Raw genomic sequence first — 18,198 nt, forward strand, 5'->3', positions numbered from 1 at the left:
TAAATCATGTAAGCATATTTCCCAACATTGCTGGCAGCTTATTTAAAGGAAGAATTCATCCCAAAATCCATTTTACATATTTTTCTTCTGATCTGTAGTGATGCTCGTCCGTCTAGATAGTTTAGGCGTGAGTCGTCCAGTTTTTGGGACATCAGCAATTTTGGCTTTTTGAAACCAAATGCTTGACTTTAATTTGGGATCATAGTTTACATCATCAAATCACCAACCTTCTGATTAGCAGATGACCCAACTTTAGTCATAAATACAACAATCCTCAGACCAGTAAACGCAGTGATATTCTTAAAAAAAAAACTAAATTTGGACTTATTCATTTCCATCAAAGTGAGCAGTTGGAGACAGCCAGAACAGTCACAGGTTCACGATCCCTACTTTATGCTCTCTGTTATTAAAAATCCACAACTGTGTAGGGGCTACAGCATGTAGGAACTATTTTCTTTCACTGTCTACATCCACTACACATAGGAAGATTGTGGCTCACCTAAAGGTGCACACGACATCCTTACACAAATATATGCACGATTCCTTCTGCACAGTGACACATATAGCAAATGTTATTCGGTAGAAAAAAATAGTTGATGCCTGTAGTGATTTCTGAAAAGAGACAGTCATCGGGTCTTCAAGTGCATTTTACTTTAACTATACTGGTGAAAAGGCAGAATTTCTGACAGCTGATAGCTTTAAAACAGATACCAAATCAAACTAGAGCATGAGGAAAGAATAGATCATTTATTTTGGGGTTGAACGGTCCTTAAAAGAGGAAGTCAAGCAGTTGTAATCACGAAAATAATTGTGTTTGTGCAAATATTACAACAAACTGTCTTCCGCTTGGGTTAGATAATCAGGTAAGTCAATAACCTTCCACGGGAGGCTCTATTGAGTTTTTGAGGGCATTTTATTCTCTCAAAAATCTGTTAAAGCAGGAATAAATTTGAGGTTTCAAAGACACATAAGAGAAAAAAAGGTCAATTTTGAAAACACTCACAATAAAAGGATGAAGCTTGTCGAAAATGCTAAGAAAAAATATGATTTATTTTAAGAAGAAATGGTTTTTAATGAGCTGTCTGATTTCGCTCTTTAACCCATGTTCATTTCCACTGTCGCAGGCAGTCTACGTATTCCCAATTAGACTTTCATCTGCTGCAGCCTTCCTTTGAGATTTCCGCTGATAAGATGGATTTCCACAGAAACATTAAACCGGGAACAACGTGGGAGCCTCTTAGTGGACAGCTCTCCCCAGAAAACCCTCTCATTTCTCTGTGTGTGTGTGTCCCACAGCACATCAATAACGACCACATCCACGGAGAGAAGAAGGAGTTCGTGTGCCGCTGGGAGGACTGTTCGCGGGAGCAGAAGCCCTTCAAAGCTCAGTACATGCTGGTGGTTCACATGCGCCGACACACGGGGGAGAAACCACACAAGTGCACGGTGGGTAACGGATGGCCTCTGCTCCCTCTTCAGGCTCCCACAGGGCCCCTCATGCTCTCTAAACACCAGCAACTGCACATATGCACACATCTGGAAAACACACAGATTTCTTCAGACTTCCTCTTACTGAAGCATTCATCATTTTACTGTCAGATTAAAAGAATTTATACCCACACAACATCTGTAAACCCCTGGTTTTGACCCAAACCCCAGTTGATGGATTTATAACCTGTAACAGTATATTTAAGTTTTGTTCCAAAAAAATTGCTAAACTGCTGATTTGCAACCAACTGGTCTCCAACTGGTTTTTCTGCCTGTGTGACTGAAGCTTTAATCATAATTATCAGTCTCACGATATGATTTAAAGTCTTTACTTGTATAAATAGAAGTGAATATCTACTTTTAAAGTACCACACAAATATTAGGATGTCCACTATGAAGGCCTTGTGTTACCCTGTTGGTTATTTAACTGTTTATCCAGACAGTTATCTGTGTTTTGTCTTTATTTTTTTGCTGCCATTTGTTTGTTAGAGTCACTTAATTATTTCCTGTCTTCCTGTGCAGTTTGAGGGATGCTCTAAGGCCTACTCCCGCCTGGAGAATCTAAAAACCCACCTGCGCTCGCACACCGGCGAGAAGCCATACGTCTGCGAGCACGAAGGATGCAACAAAGCCTTTTCAAACGCCTCGGACCGGGCCAAGCACCAGAACCGGACGCACTCGAACGAGGTACAAAAGACTTCTCCGCTCACTGAAACTTCACACAGACTCTCTTATGGAGCTGCATAACAAATTCTCTCAGAGCGCTGCGATTGAAGTGGTGGAGATGTGAGGCTGCAGGTAGTGACAGCAGTTCACCTCCGCCTCAGGTGAGCTGAAGGCTTCATGTTGGGCAGCAGGTTTGTTCCTTTGTGTCTGTACGAAGTGGTGCCGGCACCCTTTGTGTCCCCCTGTGCAAGTCTTGCAGACATTTGTGAGTAAATAATGAGGTGGAGGCATAATGAGCTCCACGGCCCACAATGCATTAGGGCGAATCATGCTTGCCGCCCCTGCAGGAGCCAGACCACCTGCAGGAGCAGAAAATGAATCCTGGCAGTGTTTCAGAGCGCTCAGTGGGACTGCAGAGCGGGAATTCGGCATCGCTGCAACAGCCCACGGTCACACTGAGCTGCTCACATGCAGCTCAGATACAACTCAATAAAAAAAGGTCCGCAGCATTAGAGAGGGAGTTAAAACCTGCAGGTTGCCTCTGACTGCTGAGAAATCCCAAAGTCACTGATTGTTTCTGCTGATTTCCTCATTAAACGTTCAGTGCTAACAGCTGTTGACAGCAGATCTGCACAGCCTGCTGGAGTCACAGTTCACTATGTACCCTCACAGTGAATATGCAGGCTCTAATGACCGTATATATAAAGATGGATGTGGCCACCATAACATTTGGGAACTGCAGTTTTCAGTCTTTTATTTCAGCATTGAATAATTTTTTCTCTGCACCTACAGAAACCTTACGTATGTAAGATCCCCGGGTGCACCAAGCGCTACACCGATCCCAGCTCTCTCAGGAAGCACGTGAAGACAGTGCACGGCCCTGAGGCCCACGTCACCAAGAAGCAGCGCAGCGACCTGCCACCCAGACCACTGCCACCCCGGGAGAACAGCGAGAATGAGACGGGTCCAAGAGAGCGAACCCACAGGGAAGACAAAATATTGGATAACAGCTCCCCCAGAGGTGTGGAGGACTACCTGCAGGTCAAATCCATCAAGACAGAAAACTCTATGGTAAGACCGCTCAAATCTGCACACACACACACAGGGGCACAAAGTTAGACGAGTTATGTACTGCATGCTGACTTTACTACACAGCTTTTGATTCTAACAACTCTAGTATAAACCTCTTTTGTTTAATGAAGTATTTCTCTTATTTCTCTTCTTTTAGTCCAGCATGCCTTTTTGTTCTAACCTTTCTTCAGCTTCCTGCCTCATTGTTTTCATTTCTCTCTCCTTTCTGACTTTCCTTATGGACAGACCTTACTGAGGTGAGCTCATCTGTGGCTTATAACTATTGTACATTATTTAAAGTCCTTTTTATTTACCATCTTTCAACGTCCTTCCTTTCCATTGCACTGATTCACTTCCAAAATTACATTATGACCAAAGAACAGCAGCTTCAAAGTCCCAAACACCTCCAGATTTATTCTCCCCACTCTTGTTGTAAAGCCATCTTGAGTTATGCCTCATTACCCTCTCCCATTCCTTTCCTCATTTTCATTCCAAGGTGCCAGATTTTCTTGTAATGTTTTAAAGTGGCCGTGAGCAATATTAGTTCAGGCTCTTTGAAGGTCTTTCAATTTTTTTTTAAACACTGGCTACTTTTTCATTAATTTTAATTCCATTCCTTGTACCTGTCCATTTCCAGAGGATTGTTAACTCTCAACAGAAGAAACAGTGTTGTGTCTACACCAGGGTTGTCCTTGATCCAACACAGCTGATTTAAATGTCTTGAAGTTCTCCAGAGGGCTGGTAATGAACTAATTATTTGATTCAGGTGTGCTGACACAGGGTGTCAGCACACCTGAATCAAACAAGTTAACAAAGAACACATTTTGAATTGCATCTTTGGCCACTTTATTACGAGCTGCCTGTCACATAAACACATAATTTATGTGCCAAAGACAGACCAAAACAAAATAGAATTTTTGCACCAAGGTGATTCCCAAAGAGCTATTAGCTGAAAACTTGTCATAACTCATCATGGTGTGTAGTGTGTCCTTGAAAATATTAAGATGTATGTGGCCCTTCACTGAAGCCTCATCAGAAATGGTCTCAGTGGAAGTTTGGCTGATAAGAAGCCATTTTTAATGAAGGGGACCAAGGAGCAAAGACTGAGGCTGGATTATACAAGATCTGGACTGAAAATCAGCAGCAGCTCTGATAGAGTGATGAATCCAAATAAAAAAATCTGTGGTGAAAATCATTATCAGTATGTACAGATGTGGTCAGGTACAACAGTGAGTGTCTACAGACATCTGTAAAACACGGTGGAGGCTCTGTCATGGTTTTGGGCTACATATAACTCAGTGGTGTTGGAGATCTTGTCAAAATTTATGAGATATGAACAGAGAAAAATACCATCAAACTGTGATCCACAATGCAATATTTTTTGAAAAGCATCTGATTGATATAAGCACCTTTTTCAGCATGATGATCCCAAACACACTACCAGTGCAGTAAAAGAAACCCACGGTGCAGCACTATCAGTCATTAATGAAATGACAAGAAACCTTTCCAGCTCATTTGAATTGCCGTATGCTTTATTTCCATTTACGAGTCCAGTTGTTCCCCTTTTCCTAGCTAAGTCCAAAGAAATGATGTGAGGCTCAAGACTTTTGCACAGTACTGTATAATCAAAAAATGGTCACATTTCATAAACCGTTGATTTATGCAAGTGTGTAACAGACTTGTGTGTAATCACGTTGAGTCAGGTTCAGAAGTTTTGTTTTTAGCAACTGCAGTATAATCTAAACAACTTGAAATACTGCTAGAAATACTTTAAGTCTCATGCTTTTCTTTTTAATGCTGGTATTCCAGCAAGACAAACAGAGCATTTTATTGATAAAACTGCAGTTTTTTTCACTGTAATTTTCTTGATGAGACTATAACTTGCCATATATTTGCCACCATTTCCATAGGCTTTAAATATAAAATGGATGAAGCCACTACCCAAAAAATAAACTCTGTAATTTCACTCATCAAAACAGCCAAATGTGTCAGATAATGGCAACTAAAACATGCCAAAAGGCACACAAAACACAAACATGGTGGAAAGGTCAATTTCATTGACTCCAAAGCACTGGGCTTAACCTCTGGCATGGGGGCTGGTCCTTGATTAACGTCTGAGAAGCCCTGCCCTATTTCAGTAACAGCTGTTTAAAGTACCAAAAGTCAAGAAGGACTATAATCCTTTTCAGGGTAGAATATTAAAAACAACTCTACATTGCCTAATCTCTTATTGAAGTAGCTTTTCTTGGGGTTTTTTTTTGTTTTTTTTAATGGGATTTGTTTAATTTGTATAATTAAATTGGAATTAATTGCATCCAGTTAGTTTCTGAGATTTTAGTCATCTGAAACAAGCAGGGAGTTATTTATGCATGACGTTGTTATCTCGAAATGGTACTACGGTGTACATTTTTCCATTACACAGGATTACATTCACAGCAGAGACCTATCAAACACCCATCACAGACCATGATAAAAGTCACTCCTGGATGAATATTCAAACACTGGGAATTGGTTGTGCAAACTGAGCCAACCAGCAAGCTGTGATCAAGACAGCTTTTTTAGCAGCGAATATATTAGAGACTGCAAGGAAACAGGCCAGGCAGTGGATATACACCGTCTAATCATTGCTGTCCTTAGTCCGACTGGAGAGGTTTGTCATCATGTTAAACCCTCTGTTAACTCGAATTTGATGTAAACAAAACTAACATTGAAAGATATAGTTGTGAAGGTAAGAGAACAACAAGCTTCACCTAAATGCTTGAGCAGCCTCCACCCTGACAGTTGATTTTTTGGAGAGGGAAATGTGATCACATGTTGTGATGATTGGCCCGGCGCTCTGGCTCAGGCTCAAGCAGCCTTTCATCCTGCCCATTTCTAATTCACAGACAGACTAAGACAGTCTGTAATCTGTGGTGCGCCCCCACCTCTTCACCCCCATCCCCAAAAAACACACTCATTATTTACAATTAAGCTGGGGGAGGATAAAAGACTCACTGATTCACTGTTTTTCATGCCATGTTAACCACTGTCCCATTTTTGTTCTACTACAGAAAAGCTGTTTTTAGGACAAACTATTGTGTCTCTTTCTGTTTTGCTCATGTTCTTTTTTTTAAATCTCATTTTCTGCATTCCTTCTCTTTCTCTTCCTTCTTCACAGATGTATCAGTCCAGCCCTGGTGGTCAGTCATCATGTAGCAGCGAACCATCACCACTTGGCAGTGCCACCAACAATGACAGTGGAGTAGAGATGGCGGCGCACAGCGGGGGGAGCCTAGGGGACCTCAGCACCCTGGATGACCTGCCGTTTGTGGAGTCCTTGGGCTTTGAAGATTCCACCAGTGGGGTCGCAGCGGTGGGTCTTCGCTTTAGAAAGCAATTCAGCACCAGCCAGCGCCTGGAGCATCTCAAGAAGGAGAAACTGAAGACAGTGAGGGACTCCTGCCAGTGGACCAACAACCCAACACCACCTGTGGTCCTCGGGACGAAGCTCCCACCCATACTGGCAGGCGGTGAGTTGATAGAAAGTCTAGATTAAAGCTGCTTTGACAGTTATTCACTTCACTTCAACCTTTCACTAAAAATATAGAAACTTTTCCATAGTTAACACTTTTCTTAGGTGATTTGGTTTCCAATCCAAGAACTAATTAGTAAGCAGGTGGACACTTTACTTTAACGTTTCCCACACATGAATAGACTTGGACAGGACTTTACTTGGACAATCCTCCTATAACCGTGCAGAAGAACTGAGTGTGAAGGTTGAAACTGTCAGTTTACTAGATCCATCTTTGTTCCATCCTCATCCATGGCCATAAGCTGTAGGTAGAAACAATAGGATCATGGATACGTGCTGAGCTTCCTTAGCACTTTGTCTGAGACCAGCTTTGGAGGTGATGAGCTCAGTCATTTAGGAGAAGATTAATAAAATGAACATGATTACATGGAGTCCTTCCCTGGTACCCAAAGTATCTGACTGGACACCTGAGAGAGATGTTTCAAGTATGTCCAACCAAGGCAGACCCAGGGATCCTTCACATTATTCAGGTGCTTTTCCAGTTCTGAGTGGTAGTCCTTCTACTCTGGAGGATGGAGGTTTATGCTGCTGTGCTGAACTCACTGAAGCTGCAGAGCACAACAAAGGACTTTCATCAAGACCATGGACTAGAATGAGAAACTGCCCAGTGAGCTATCTGAATATTGATCTGTTTTTTATTGCGGAAAAAGTATATGTGGTATTACTTGTGGCATTAATTGACGTAGAAAGAGCAGGTGCACCTTCTTTCATATGAACACATACACCCACTGCCCCCTCAGATAGAATCTAATTCAATGAAACGCACTACATTTGGTCCACCAGCAAGTTCCTAGTATTTTATGTTTGTTCGATTGAGTTTAAAAATACCTGAAAAAAAGCTCCACAAGCTTGACAAAGTAGCTCTAGATCTAGAGTTTCTCATTCTCGTCTGTTTGTTCACAGGTTCCCTCCTGGAGAGCCAAAATATGGGTGGGGGTCCGGCGTCCTTCCCTGGTTCTAGCTTTGGTGAACTGAGCTCTAGTAAAATGACTGTGCTAGAAAACCTTTCCGAGAGACGTGATAGCACTTCCAGCACCTTGAGCTCAGTCTACACCCTCAGTCGCCGCTCCTCAGGCATCTCCCCTTGTTTCTCCAGTCGGCGCTCCAGCCAGGCCTCACAATTTGGTGCCAACCGCCCCAGCAACATCAGCTCTGCGGACTCCTACGACCCCATCTCTGCCGACATCTCACGGCGTTCAAGTCAGGCTAGTCAGTGTGGTGGGAGTGGCGGAGGAGCAGGAGTGTTTGGAGCAGTGGGTCTTCCCAGCCCTCTGAGCCTGACCCCAGCCCAACACTACCGTCTCAAGGCAAAATATGCAGCTGCCACTGGGGGCGTACCACCTACACCTCTTCCATATATGGACCAAATGTGTCTGCAATCCCATGCAGCCCTGTATGAGGACTCCCAGAAACCCTCCACCAACAAAGGCCTACCTTTCAGACAGTACAGCAGCTATGCCACAAGAAGTTTGATGCCCCACGAAGTCCCATCTAACATCCCCCGTCGAGCCAGTGACCCTGTGAGACAGGTTGCCCCAGAAACTTTAAACCAGTCGCAGTTGCACCGCTACAACAGCATGGGCACGCTGAGTGGAAGGGTGACAATCCAGCCTTGTCCACCTCCTGCAGCAGATCACCGACGTTTATCTCAGCAAGACTGTCATCGATCAGATGGAGGTCTTCACCGTTACCCTTATAGTCTGCGACCACCAAGCATTTCAGAGAATGCTACCATGGAGACAACAAGTCACATCTCTGATAATGGAGACAAGACAAATGAAGATTTCCAAGGAGCCTCGGCTATCCAGCAGCAGCACTTCAGTCAGAGAAGGATGGCTATTGTGAATCTGCTCTCACAGATTTTACCCACTTCGAGGAATAGTCCAGGTCAACAGCAACAGATGTGTCCACCTTCGCCATCCAATGTTCCAGCAAGTTCAGGACTCATGGATGCCTCCCAGGAGTACTCCAGACTACAGGTTCGAGGGAACCTGGCTGTGCTCCAGCAAAACCACAATTTTGGATCTCTTAGCAACCATTTCAGCTCCAACCAGCAGTTGAATCAGAACCTCACAATGCAGCAGAGGTACATTCAGCTGAACTCCGAGCCAGGAGCAAACTGCCTCCAGCAACAAGGATTCCAGCAGCCATCGAATCTCAATGAAGCCCTGTTAATTGAAGGCATCCAGCCCTATGACAGGAATGGTAACACCACCTATAAGCCTTGCATTAACACCATTAGTGGGAGCAACTGCAAACAGGAGTCATGTGACATGGAGACCTTTGACTTGCACTTTGCTGATGCTGGATTTCAGCCTGTGCAGATAAAAATTGAACACACTGACACATCAATATGTAACATGAACTCCCCAAATCCCTCACAAGTTGGAAATCAGAACAATTTTCAGCCAAGGCCACCAACCGAACCGAGATCTCTGAACGAGAACCCGTCAGTTCCAAAAGTTACGCAGCAAATGATGCAAGCTGCTAATGCTAACTCCGAATTATCCACTGCTGGAGTTTTAGGACTTCACCGCAGCAATAATGCTAATGACAATGCCTTGTACTACACAGGGCAGATTCAAGTATATGAGCCTAATGGTAATGTAAACTGTAACAAGGTGGTGCCTCCCACTTCAAGCGCCAATCAGACGGCAAGAACCAGTGACTGTACCACAGCACTGGAGCAGGCCCAAATAGACTTTGATTGCATGCTGGATGATGGGGATCACTCCAGCCTCGTGTCGGGAACGCTAAGTCCAGGTCTGCTCCAGAGTTTGTCCCAGAGCTCCTCTCGCCTCACGACGCCCAGGAACTCGGTCACGTTGCCTTCGGTGCCTGCGGGGACAGGGAACATGGCCATCGGGGACATGAGCTCACTGCTGACTGCTCTAGCAGAGGAGAGCAAGTTCCTCAACTTGATGTCTTAGCCTCAAACTGTGTGCAGACATTTTGAACCCCTGATGCAGAATAACCCTTCAACCCTGCAGTTGGAATTGATGTGATTGTGAGTTGAAAGCTTCTGTAGCCTGCCTGTTGTTTCCTTGTACAGTCTTGTTTATGAATTATTTAAAATGGCAGTTTTTTTAGTCTTTTCAAAAAGCCATATCATTCTTTTTTCTTTTTTTTTTTTGCCTTAGGTAGCAAAAATGATGAACAAGGGAGTTTATTCAGTTGTTGTACAGGTCTGCAGTAAGATCAGTTTACTAAGTGCCTGCCTCAGATACAACAAACACATGTTGTGCGTATAGTTATATTCAAAAAACGTGCAAATTCAACCAGGTAATTATCTGTGTACTCAATTAAAACCTTTCACACTGTAAATTACTTGAGTTCAACTTTAATATTTGTCAAGGAGAAAACAGTTCACTATTCTTTTTTTCCCATCTATCATCAAGTTTACAGCCACTTCCCTTGGTGAGCTGTGATTTGATTGCTGCATTGCTGCTGAGATTAACTGTGGCATCTCAGATTTGGGCATCAGAGACTTGATTTGTGACTGGAATTATTGATAACTTGGCCGTGCTCTCACAGAGAGAAGAGGAGAAGACTTCAGAGCAGAGACTCAAGCTTTCTTCTTTTTTACACTGTTGAAAACAGTTTGTTGTGCTCGTTATATGTAAATATCCTTTGTATATTTCTAAGAAATACAGTATTGACTTTGATTTTTTTAAATGCATGTGTTTTGTGTTGTCCTTCCAGCCCAGGTTATCCACAGCAGAATCAGAAATACATTTTTTTTCAGTATCTAAAAAAAACTATTTGGCTGTAGTTTAGGAAACACTATGCAATGCCATGCAAAGAGCAATATTAATGTTTAAAATGCACCTACTAAGCCAATTTCAAGCATTTTTTTTCCTGGGCCCAACAGAAGACTTTGAAAGCAGGCCAATTGAGCTTGTATGTCTATAATTGCCTGGGTTACTGACATCCACTCTCTCTAACATCATAAAGATCTAAGAGTAGAAAAATAATGTATGAAACAGAGCGTTTGGAGCAATCTGAAGCCTCAGCCTTTGGCTGACTGGGATTACTTTAGCCATGATTAACTTAAGCATCCAATATTCCAACAAAATATAAATGATAGTCCTAAAAATGTCGTTTTAATGTGTATTGTAGGGCTTAAGGACCATTTTTGTAACAATTAAAGAAACCAACTGAGCCCAACCAGGTCTTTATGATGTTTGCAGAGCTATACAATGTCAAACTTTTATTCTCATAAATGTGATTGTCACAAGCCATTCCAACAAGATATTTAGTTTATTAGTAAATATATAGATATATAGATATAAATCCAAGATATCTCTAGAAAATACCAAAGGTTTGTATCCAGCTCAGTTTGTATTTAGCTCAAAGTGTGCCTGATTTAAGCTGTTTTCACACATGATGGTGTGGGGAGAAGTTACATGTAGCACAAAATAATCAACTTCCGACCTATTCTCACTGCTGAAAGAACTCTGGTTTGGTCAAGGTAGCGATCATGACAGCATGCAAGGTGCAGCACACATTATCAGTACCACTGAGCGAACTGGCTTCTTACCTACGCATTGATCACATTCTCAAACAAGACTGGCTGATGTAAACTGTGACTCCTTTCGACATTTGCATTTTCACAATCTCTAATCCCTAGAGATGTTCAGGGCTGGAGTGTTTAAGATGTTTTAAAATGGTTCTGCTTTAATGTAAGCGTTTGCTTTTGTTTTTTGCAGGATGGTCTCTAAAGTCTGTTTGTACCACAGTCCTGAACTTTGCAAGGCATTACAATTATTTGGCAGGGGTGGGCAACTCATTTCTTCAAGGGGTCACATGAGAAACTGGGGTTGTTGTGAAGGGGCTCTACTGGTGGACCTATTAGTCCTCCTAAACAGTCCCAGTTTTTCATGTGGCTCCTTGGGAAAATGAATTGCCCACCCCTGAAGTCCAACAAAATAGGACTAGACAGTCTTTAACCTTTTCACGTTCACATAATTAAGACCATATAATGTCCCACACACCCACGTGAGATAATCCAATCCAATCCAATCCAACTTTATTTATATAGCACTTTTAAAAACAACAAAGTTGACCAAAGTGCTTTCCAATAATAAAACAGAGATAAAGCAAGTCTAGAGCATTAGCACCAAGCAAGTGGCCATCATAAGTTATTTTTTACAACTCACTTGTTTAAATGTTATTAAGGCTTAAAAGTATTATTTACTCACAAATGGTTGGTGACACAGGTGGCCAGGCTTCACCTTAACTAATTGGAGTCCCTGAACTGGACTTCTGGACCTTGTTTGTGCTGTTGGAACATTTCAATAGAATTATTTGACCAATAATATACCTCCTGTGCAGTTAACTGTACTTACAGACCATCTAAGAAGTCTGTGCTCTACTTTTTGTAAATAAATTTCTAGGATTTTATTTGAATATTACTTAATTACCAGTTATCTGTGTCTATGTGATGCATATATACAGTTTGTCAATACATCCTGCTAACCAAGCCAGCTAATAATTTAACAGCCACTCATCCATATACAGTCACTTCTAGGACCCTCAAACCAACATGACTCTAGCCTAAAACCAACATAGTGATGTCCACAATGACTTTTATGCACAGATTATGATCTGGACCTGATTCTCTCAAAATCTTATGTAGTTTGTAATTTATGAACATGGTTAAAGTATGTTAGGAAGATTCTTTGTAGTCAGGTGTTTTGGTATTCCTTCGCACTAATTCTAAAGTGTTGAGATCTACTAGAGGGATGATCCCTGTTCCTCCAACCCTTATACTATACCCTCCTTTAGTGCTTTAACAATAATGCTGGAAGGTCCAGCATCTACCATGTGGGGTGGGGCTCGGGAGGTAGAGCAGGTCATCTACTAATCAGAAGATTGGTAGTCGTTCTTTGGGTGCTCCAGTCTTCAGTTTTAAGTATCTAAGGGCAACATACTGAATCCAAAATTGCTTTTCAATGAGTTCATTGGAGTGTTAAATGTTAGATAGAAAACACTTAGGAGGAGAAAAAAGTGTTTGTACGATGAAGTGTGAATGGTTGAATAAGGCATGTTGTATGAACAAGTGCGTGCTCAAGTAGATTTGAAAAGTGCTATAAAAGAAACAGTCCATTTACTTTTCACCATAGCTGTTCAGTCAAGTTGAGATCTGGTAAGCATGAAGGCCACAGTTCTGTAGTCCCATAGATGGATGGTACTGTCATTCCAAATCCCAAAATATGGCAGACAAATGTAGGGTCAAAGGTTCAGGTTCAGGGTTTTACTTGAATCGATCACCTGTCAAGCTGAAGCAGCAAGAGGACGGCTATCAATTTCATTCCACCTTTTTGCTAACAACTGCTCTGGTAATGAGCCCAGTCCAAAAACATAAAGCCTACTCTCATGTAAATCAAATAAAGCGTCAACTCAGTCTGTTTTCCAGCAGGTTCTGTCGTCTCCTGGTTCTCGCTGTGGCTGAGTAAATATTATTATTCATCAGTCCGCCCCTTGATCATTTCCTGCAGGAGGAGGAGGAGGAGTGTTGATCGCTTCAATAATTCAACAACAAAACTTTCGTCTTTGAAGCCATGTTCCCACACCCCGTGCCGACAACGCACTTTCTTCACTCCTTCCTTGTTGAATGTCAGGCTGAGGCGCCAACACATTCTTAAGACGACCTCTTTCAGGGCGGCTTTGAAATAACTTCCCCTGACCTCGTCTTGCCTTGCCGGCGAGAACAGGCTTGACATAATGTAAATCCTCACTGGTAAGCTGATGAAAAAGGACGCTAACAGGAGGCGAAAGGGCTCGATGAGTGCAGAGCGGCGGCTGCTGCTGCAGTTAGCCTGTGTGTATTCCAATATTGGCTCTGACAGAGCGGCCCAGAGGACTCGGCTGCTGAAACCACATAAAACAAACCAGCTGAGAGGAGCGAGCGATGCCGGGGACGCAGCGCTGAGCTGAGAGGAACAAATGATTTTAGTCTGTCAAGGAATTCAGCCGAGGATACGTTTGATCTGGAGCTTGTGATTGCTTCTGCCACTGGAATTCCTTCTCCTCTCAGAGATGTGAAGTGAGAAAGAAAATAGCCCCGGGCTGTGAAATACAACCAGGGCCCGAACAAGAGGTGGAGATAAGACTCGCAAAGATGGTGCATTAACAGCACCTTCATTTATTGATGGCGATAACTGAGTGAGGAAGATGAAAGACGGGTTTCAGCACTCATGAAGTATGACTGTACTGTAACTTTGTTAGGGAAAAAACAATGACTGGGGATGTTTTGCAGCAGAGAACCTGCCCTAACCTGGCGTTAAATTCTTATTTGGTTTTTAATTTAAGCCTTAATGAGTTATTTAAGATTTGCATACAACTCGTTCTAATTAATCTAATGTTTCCAAGTTCTTTGTTTTCTAAGCTGCATAATCTGATCACTTTTGCAAGGTGACAGCCACATTTTAACTTTGTTAAAGTCGTTATCTTTGCAATCTAATACATACAGCTGTAGTCAGAGGTTTACATCCATTTATCATGGGCATAAGGGTCACAGCAATTTTTGGCTTTTAATGCTTTTTTTGAATTCTTTTACAGGAGTGTAATGATCGTACAGCAAACATCTTTAATGTCTTTAATAAACAGTACCTGGGTTTGAATTTATTTTGAATTTTCTCTGATCTTTTTGGGTCAAAAGGCTCTACAATGTATTTTAACCTGACAATGCTAAAGCCTATTAACTTCTCATTAGTCATTATGATTGACCACACTTGCTAGTTTCTCTTGCAGCATAAGAAGGATTTGTTTGACGGCACTCACTGGACTGATCAATACTTAGAACAATGAGAGAGTCCAAGAAAGTCAATGAAGATCTAATGTAGATCCAGTGTAGATTTACACAAGCTGGGAAGATTGGGAAGCCGTTTCTAAACAACTGCAGATTCCAAGATCATGAGTTCAAAACAACTGTACTTAAATACAAGTTATTGTGATGCGTCATCGCTTTGCCAAGCTCTGCAAGAAGACCCAAACAGACACCCTGAGATGAGAGGAAATTGGTTAATATGTTCAGGAACAACCCAGGAAACACCAAGACTCAAGGCTGCCATTAACTGGAAAGTGCTGGAACACCAGCATCACTGGGCTGTACAATCATCCCAGTCTGGAAAAAGAACAGTTTGAAGAAATCATTAAAAGCCCCAAATTACCATGACAATCATATTTCTAAACTTCTGTTCACAACCGTTGGTGTCTTGGACATAAAGTTATGATTTCATTGACTTGTCACATTCTGTTGGTAAAGTTTAGTCAGCTGTTGGAAGGTTTTAAGCTCTTTCTGAATAAAAGGAGAAAAGTACATCAAAAGCTTAAAATTAAAGACAATTTAACTAACTGAAAGCCACATTATTTATGAAATAATTGTATTAGAAATGTTCCAAAAGGCTCCATCAGCACAAACACATTCCAGAGGCCCAGTTCAAGGACTCCAATTAGCTGCTACCTGTCAGTGAGAGAGGCCACATCCCCAATGTGCCTTGCAAAATCCAGATGGGTTAGTTTGTTTCCTTTTACAGTTGTTATGAAGGGTACTATCTATAGAGGCTAAAACTGTTTTTATATCAGGCTATAAATATGTTTATTTCTGTAAAGTTGGACATTTTAATATGGAAGTCAATAGGGACTGACTCGCTTTTGGAGCTACCACTGCATCTCTAACAAAGTCATGCAACAACAGAAGTCTATAATTGGTTAATCTGACACACATTAGATATCCTATAGATACAGTTACTACAAAATTGTTAAAGATCAGAGAAATTCTAGATAATTCTCCACAAATTCCTCCAGTATTTCGCTGCTTTGCTACATTCATTACAGTCTTTGAGTCTTCATTTTAAAGACTTGATCAGGTGTATCTGCAGTTTTCCCAGGATGAGGTCAATCACAGACTTATTTCCCTTCATGTGTCTGTTTTTTTAATCCATCTATCTAAAATATTATGCTGCAGAAACACAAAGCTCGGACAAACAAAGTTTGAGATTGGACAGAATGAAGATGATTACATGAGTCTGGCAGCTTCACTTAAATCTGCCATTCAGAAGTTCAGCAAAACTGTTGGAAATTCTTGAAGTGACATCTGCTCCTCCTCCCTCATAAAGAAACCCAGAATCTATGTATATGGGAGCATTTTTCATTTTTAAACTTTAGCTGCTGCATACCAGATGTCTCCTACATCACTGGACGTCCAGGCTCATGTTTCCACTTCACTTCACTGTGTGTGTTTGTGTTGGCTGTTGGAGCAGGATGGACTTCAAACTACAGCTGTGAGGTCACAAATTCTGCTTCGGGTTCGTGCCTCAAACTCATATTTTAGGTGTTAGCAGAAACATGAACTTGCATCATTCTCCAGAGTGGCATTAACACTTCCATCCAGTAACAACCAAAGTACATTGTTGTGCTTGAAGGTGTGTTAAAAAAAAAGCCAGAATAACTTCAAATGTATCTTTCAGAGATTGTACGTAGAGCAAAAGCTGGAAAGAGATTTTGTCCAAACTACAGCGAGCCCCAAAAGTGCCCAAGTGTCACCTTCAATCAGCACCATCAGCGGGTGGACATTTTACAGCCTGAGCTCATGGTGGGGCGACAAACAGGCCTGTCTGTAGAGAGTTTAAAGACCTTCGGAGGAATGTTTTTTACAGTGAATGTTACATTCTCAGGCGTCTCTCAGGGCTCCAAGTTTGACAGGCTCTTTATGACCGACAAGCTTTTGCAAACACTCAAACCTTAGCAAAGCTGCCTGCAGCTGAAGACGGAGATGGCATCAGTAATTCCCAACTACGGGTACAAAACTCCCACGTGGTACTAACCAGTTGATAATATGGAGAAAGTATGTCAAGTAACCTGAAAAAAACAGCTAAACAGCTAAAATCAATGCTGTATGGTGCATTTCACAGCAGAGTACAGCTCATTTTGAAATATTACACAGGGCCTCCATTCATGCACTGACTGAAAAAAGTCATTTTCAGTCCATATATTTTAAATAAATATTTAGATATGGTATAGTTTGAGTATTTTATTAAAAATTGCAGGTTATTCTAAGGTTTGGAAACTGAGTTTTATTTTATTTTATTTTTTTAAAACCCTATATGCTGTATGTCATTGGTCTGTTGGTTAGTTAATTTCCTGATTTCTAGTTATTAATTTACGTTTGCTTTACTGTTGCTTAGTTTGTTAGTTTGTTTTCAGTCTATTTGTTAATTTGTTGGTTTTTTATTGGTTGTTTTTGTTTTTTTTCTGTAGGTTTTCTGGTTGGTTATTTTTTAATTTAATTTGTTGCTTTATGTGATTGTTGGTAAGTTTGCTTGTTGTTTTGATGGTTGGTTTTGTTAGTTTGTTTTTTGGCCTTTTTGTTTTTACTTGTTTTGTTATTGCTGCTTGTGTTGCTCTGTCGTATGAGTTAATGTTAAGTTTATTCATTTAGTAAAGTTGTTTCATAGTTTGTAGGTTGTTTTGTATGTCGGTTAGTTTATTTGTTGGTTCTGGTTGTTTTGTTTGTAGATTCAATAGTAGGTTTATTTGTTATTTTGTTGGTCGGATGGTGGGTTGGTAATGTTGGGTAATTCGGTTGGTTTGCTGGCTCTTTTATTATTATTTTTTGGCAAGTTTGTTTGTTTCATGTGATAGCTAGTTTACTGGTTTGTTGGTTGATTAACAGTTTAGTTTGTAGGTTAGTTTGTTGGTTGATTTGTTGGCGATTCTATTGTTAAGTAGGTTGGCTTGTCTGTAAATTGGTTATGCTTTGGTTTATAGATAGTTTTTTTGGGTAGTCCTTGGTTAGTTTGGTTGTTGGCACATTGATTTGTTGTTTAGTTGGTTGCTGGGTTTGTCGGCATGATTTGTTGATGGTTTATTGGTTTGTAAGTAAAACAAAACTTTATTTATATAGCACCTTTCAAGATAAAAAAATCACAAAGTGCTTCACAGAAGCTAAAACCTAAAAATCAAAATCAACCAAAAGCAAGTTTAAAAAGATGAGTTTTTAGCTGCTTTTTAAAAGCGACCACTGAGTCCACAGATCTCAGGCTCAAAGGGAGAGAGTTCCACAATCTGGGGGCCACAGTCCCAAAAGCTTTGTCGCCTTTTGTTTTCAGCCTCGTGTGTTGGACAGCAAGCAAGCCCTGGTCACATGACCTCAGGGACCTGCTGGGAATGTATGGATGTAAACGTTCACTTATATATGTTGGTGCTTGTCCATGCAGAGCCCTGAAAGTCAAGGTCAAAACCTTAAACTGGATTCTGAATTTAACGGGGAGCCAGTGCAGCTGAATCAGCAGGGGTGTGACATGGGAAAACTTGGAGGACGTGGTCAGAAGCTTTGCAGCAGCGTTCGGAACAACTTGCAGATGCTCCAAAGAGGCTTTACATAAACAAGTAAACAA

At 41.4% G+C, this 18,198-nt stretch overlaps 1 protein-coding gene across 1 annotated transcript in view; it reads left to right on the forward strand.

The window, feature by feature from the left end:
* LOC147301719 (transcription activator GLI2.L-like) overlaps positions 1–10,543 on the forward strand; it is a 93,114-nt gene extending 82,571 nt beyond the window's left edge. The window contains exons 10-14 of the mRNA XM_086282094.1: positions 1,297–1,446; positions 2,011–2,175; positions 2,947–3,225; positions 6,383–6,734; positions 7,700–10,543. Of these exons, the coding sequence (XP_086138220.1) occupies positions 1,297–1,446; positions 2,011–2,175; positions 2,947–3,225; positions 6,383–6,734; positions 7,700–9,726 (2,973 nt within the window). The 3' untranslated portion in view covers positions 9,727–10,543. The remainder of the gene's footprint in view (positions 1–1,296; positions 1,447–2,010; positions 2,176–2,946; positions 3,226–6,382; positions 6,735–7,699) is intronic.
* Positions 10,544–18,198: the final 7,655 nt, after the last annotated feature.

The sequence above is a fragment of the Aulonocara sp. 'chitande type north' Nkhata Bay genome, linkage group LG23 (genome assembly GCF_057382095.1).
Source record: "Aulonocara sp. 'chitande type north' Nkhata Bay isolate Kocher_YH1m ecotype deep benthic linkage group LG23, A_spYH_male_GT1.1, whole genome shotgun sequence".
NCBI classification, from domain to species: domain Eukaryota; kingdom Metazoa; phylum Chordata; class Actinopteri; order Cichliformes; family Cichlidae; genus Aulonocara; species Aulonocara sp. 'chitande type north' Nkhata Bay.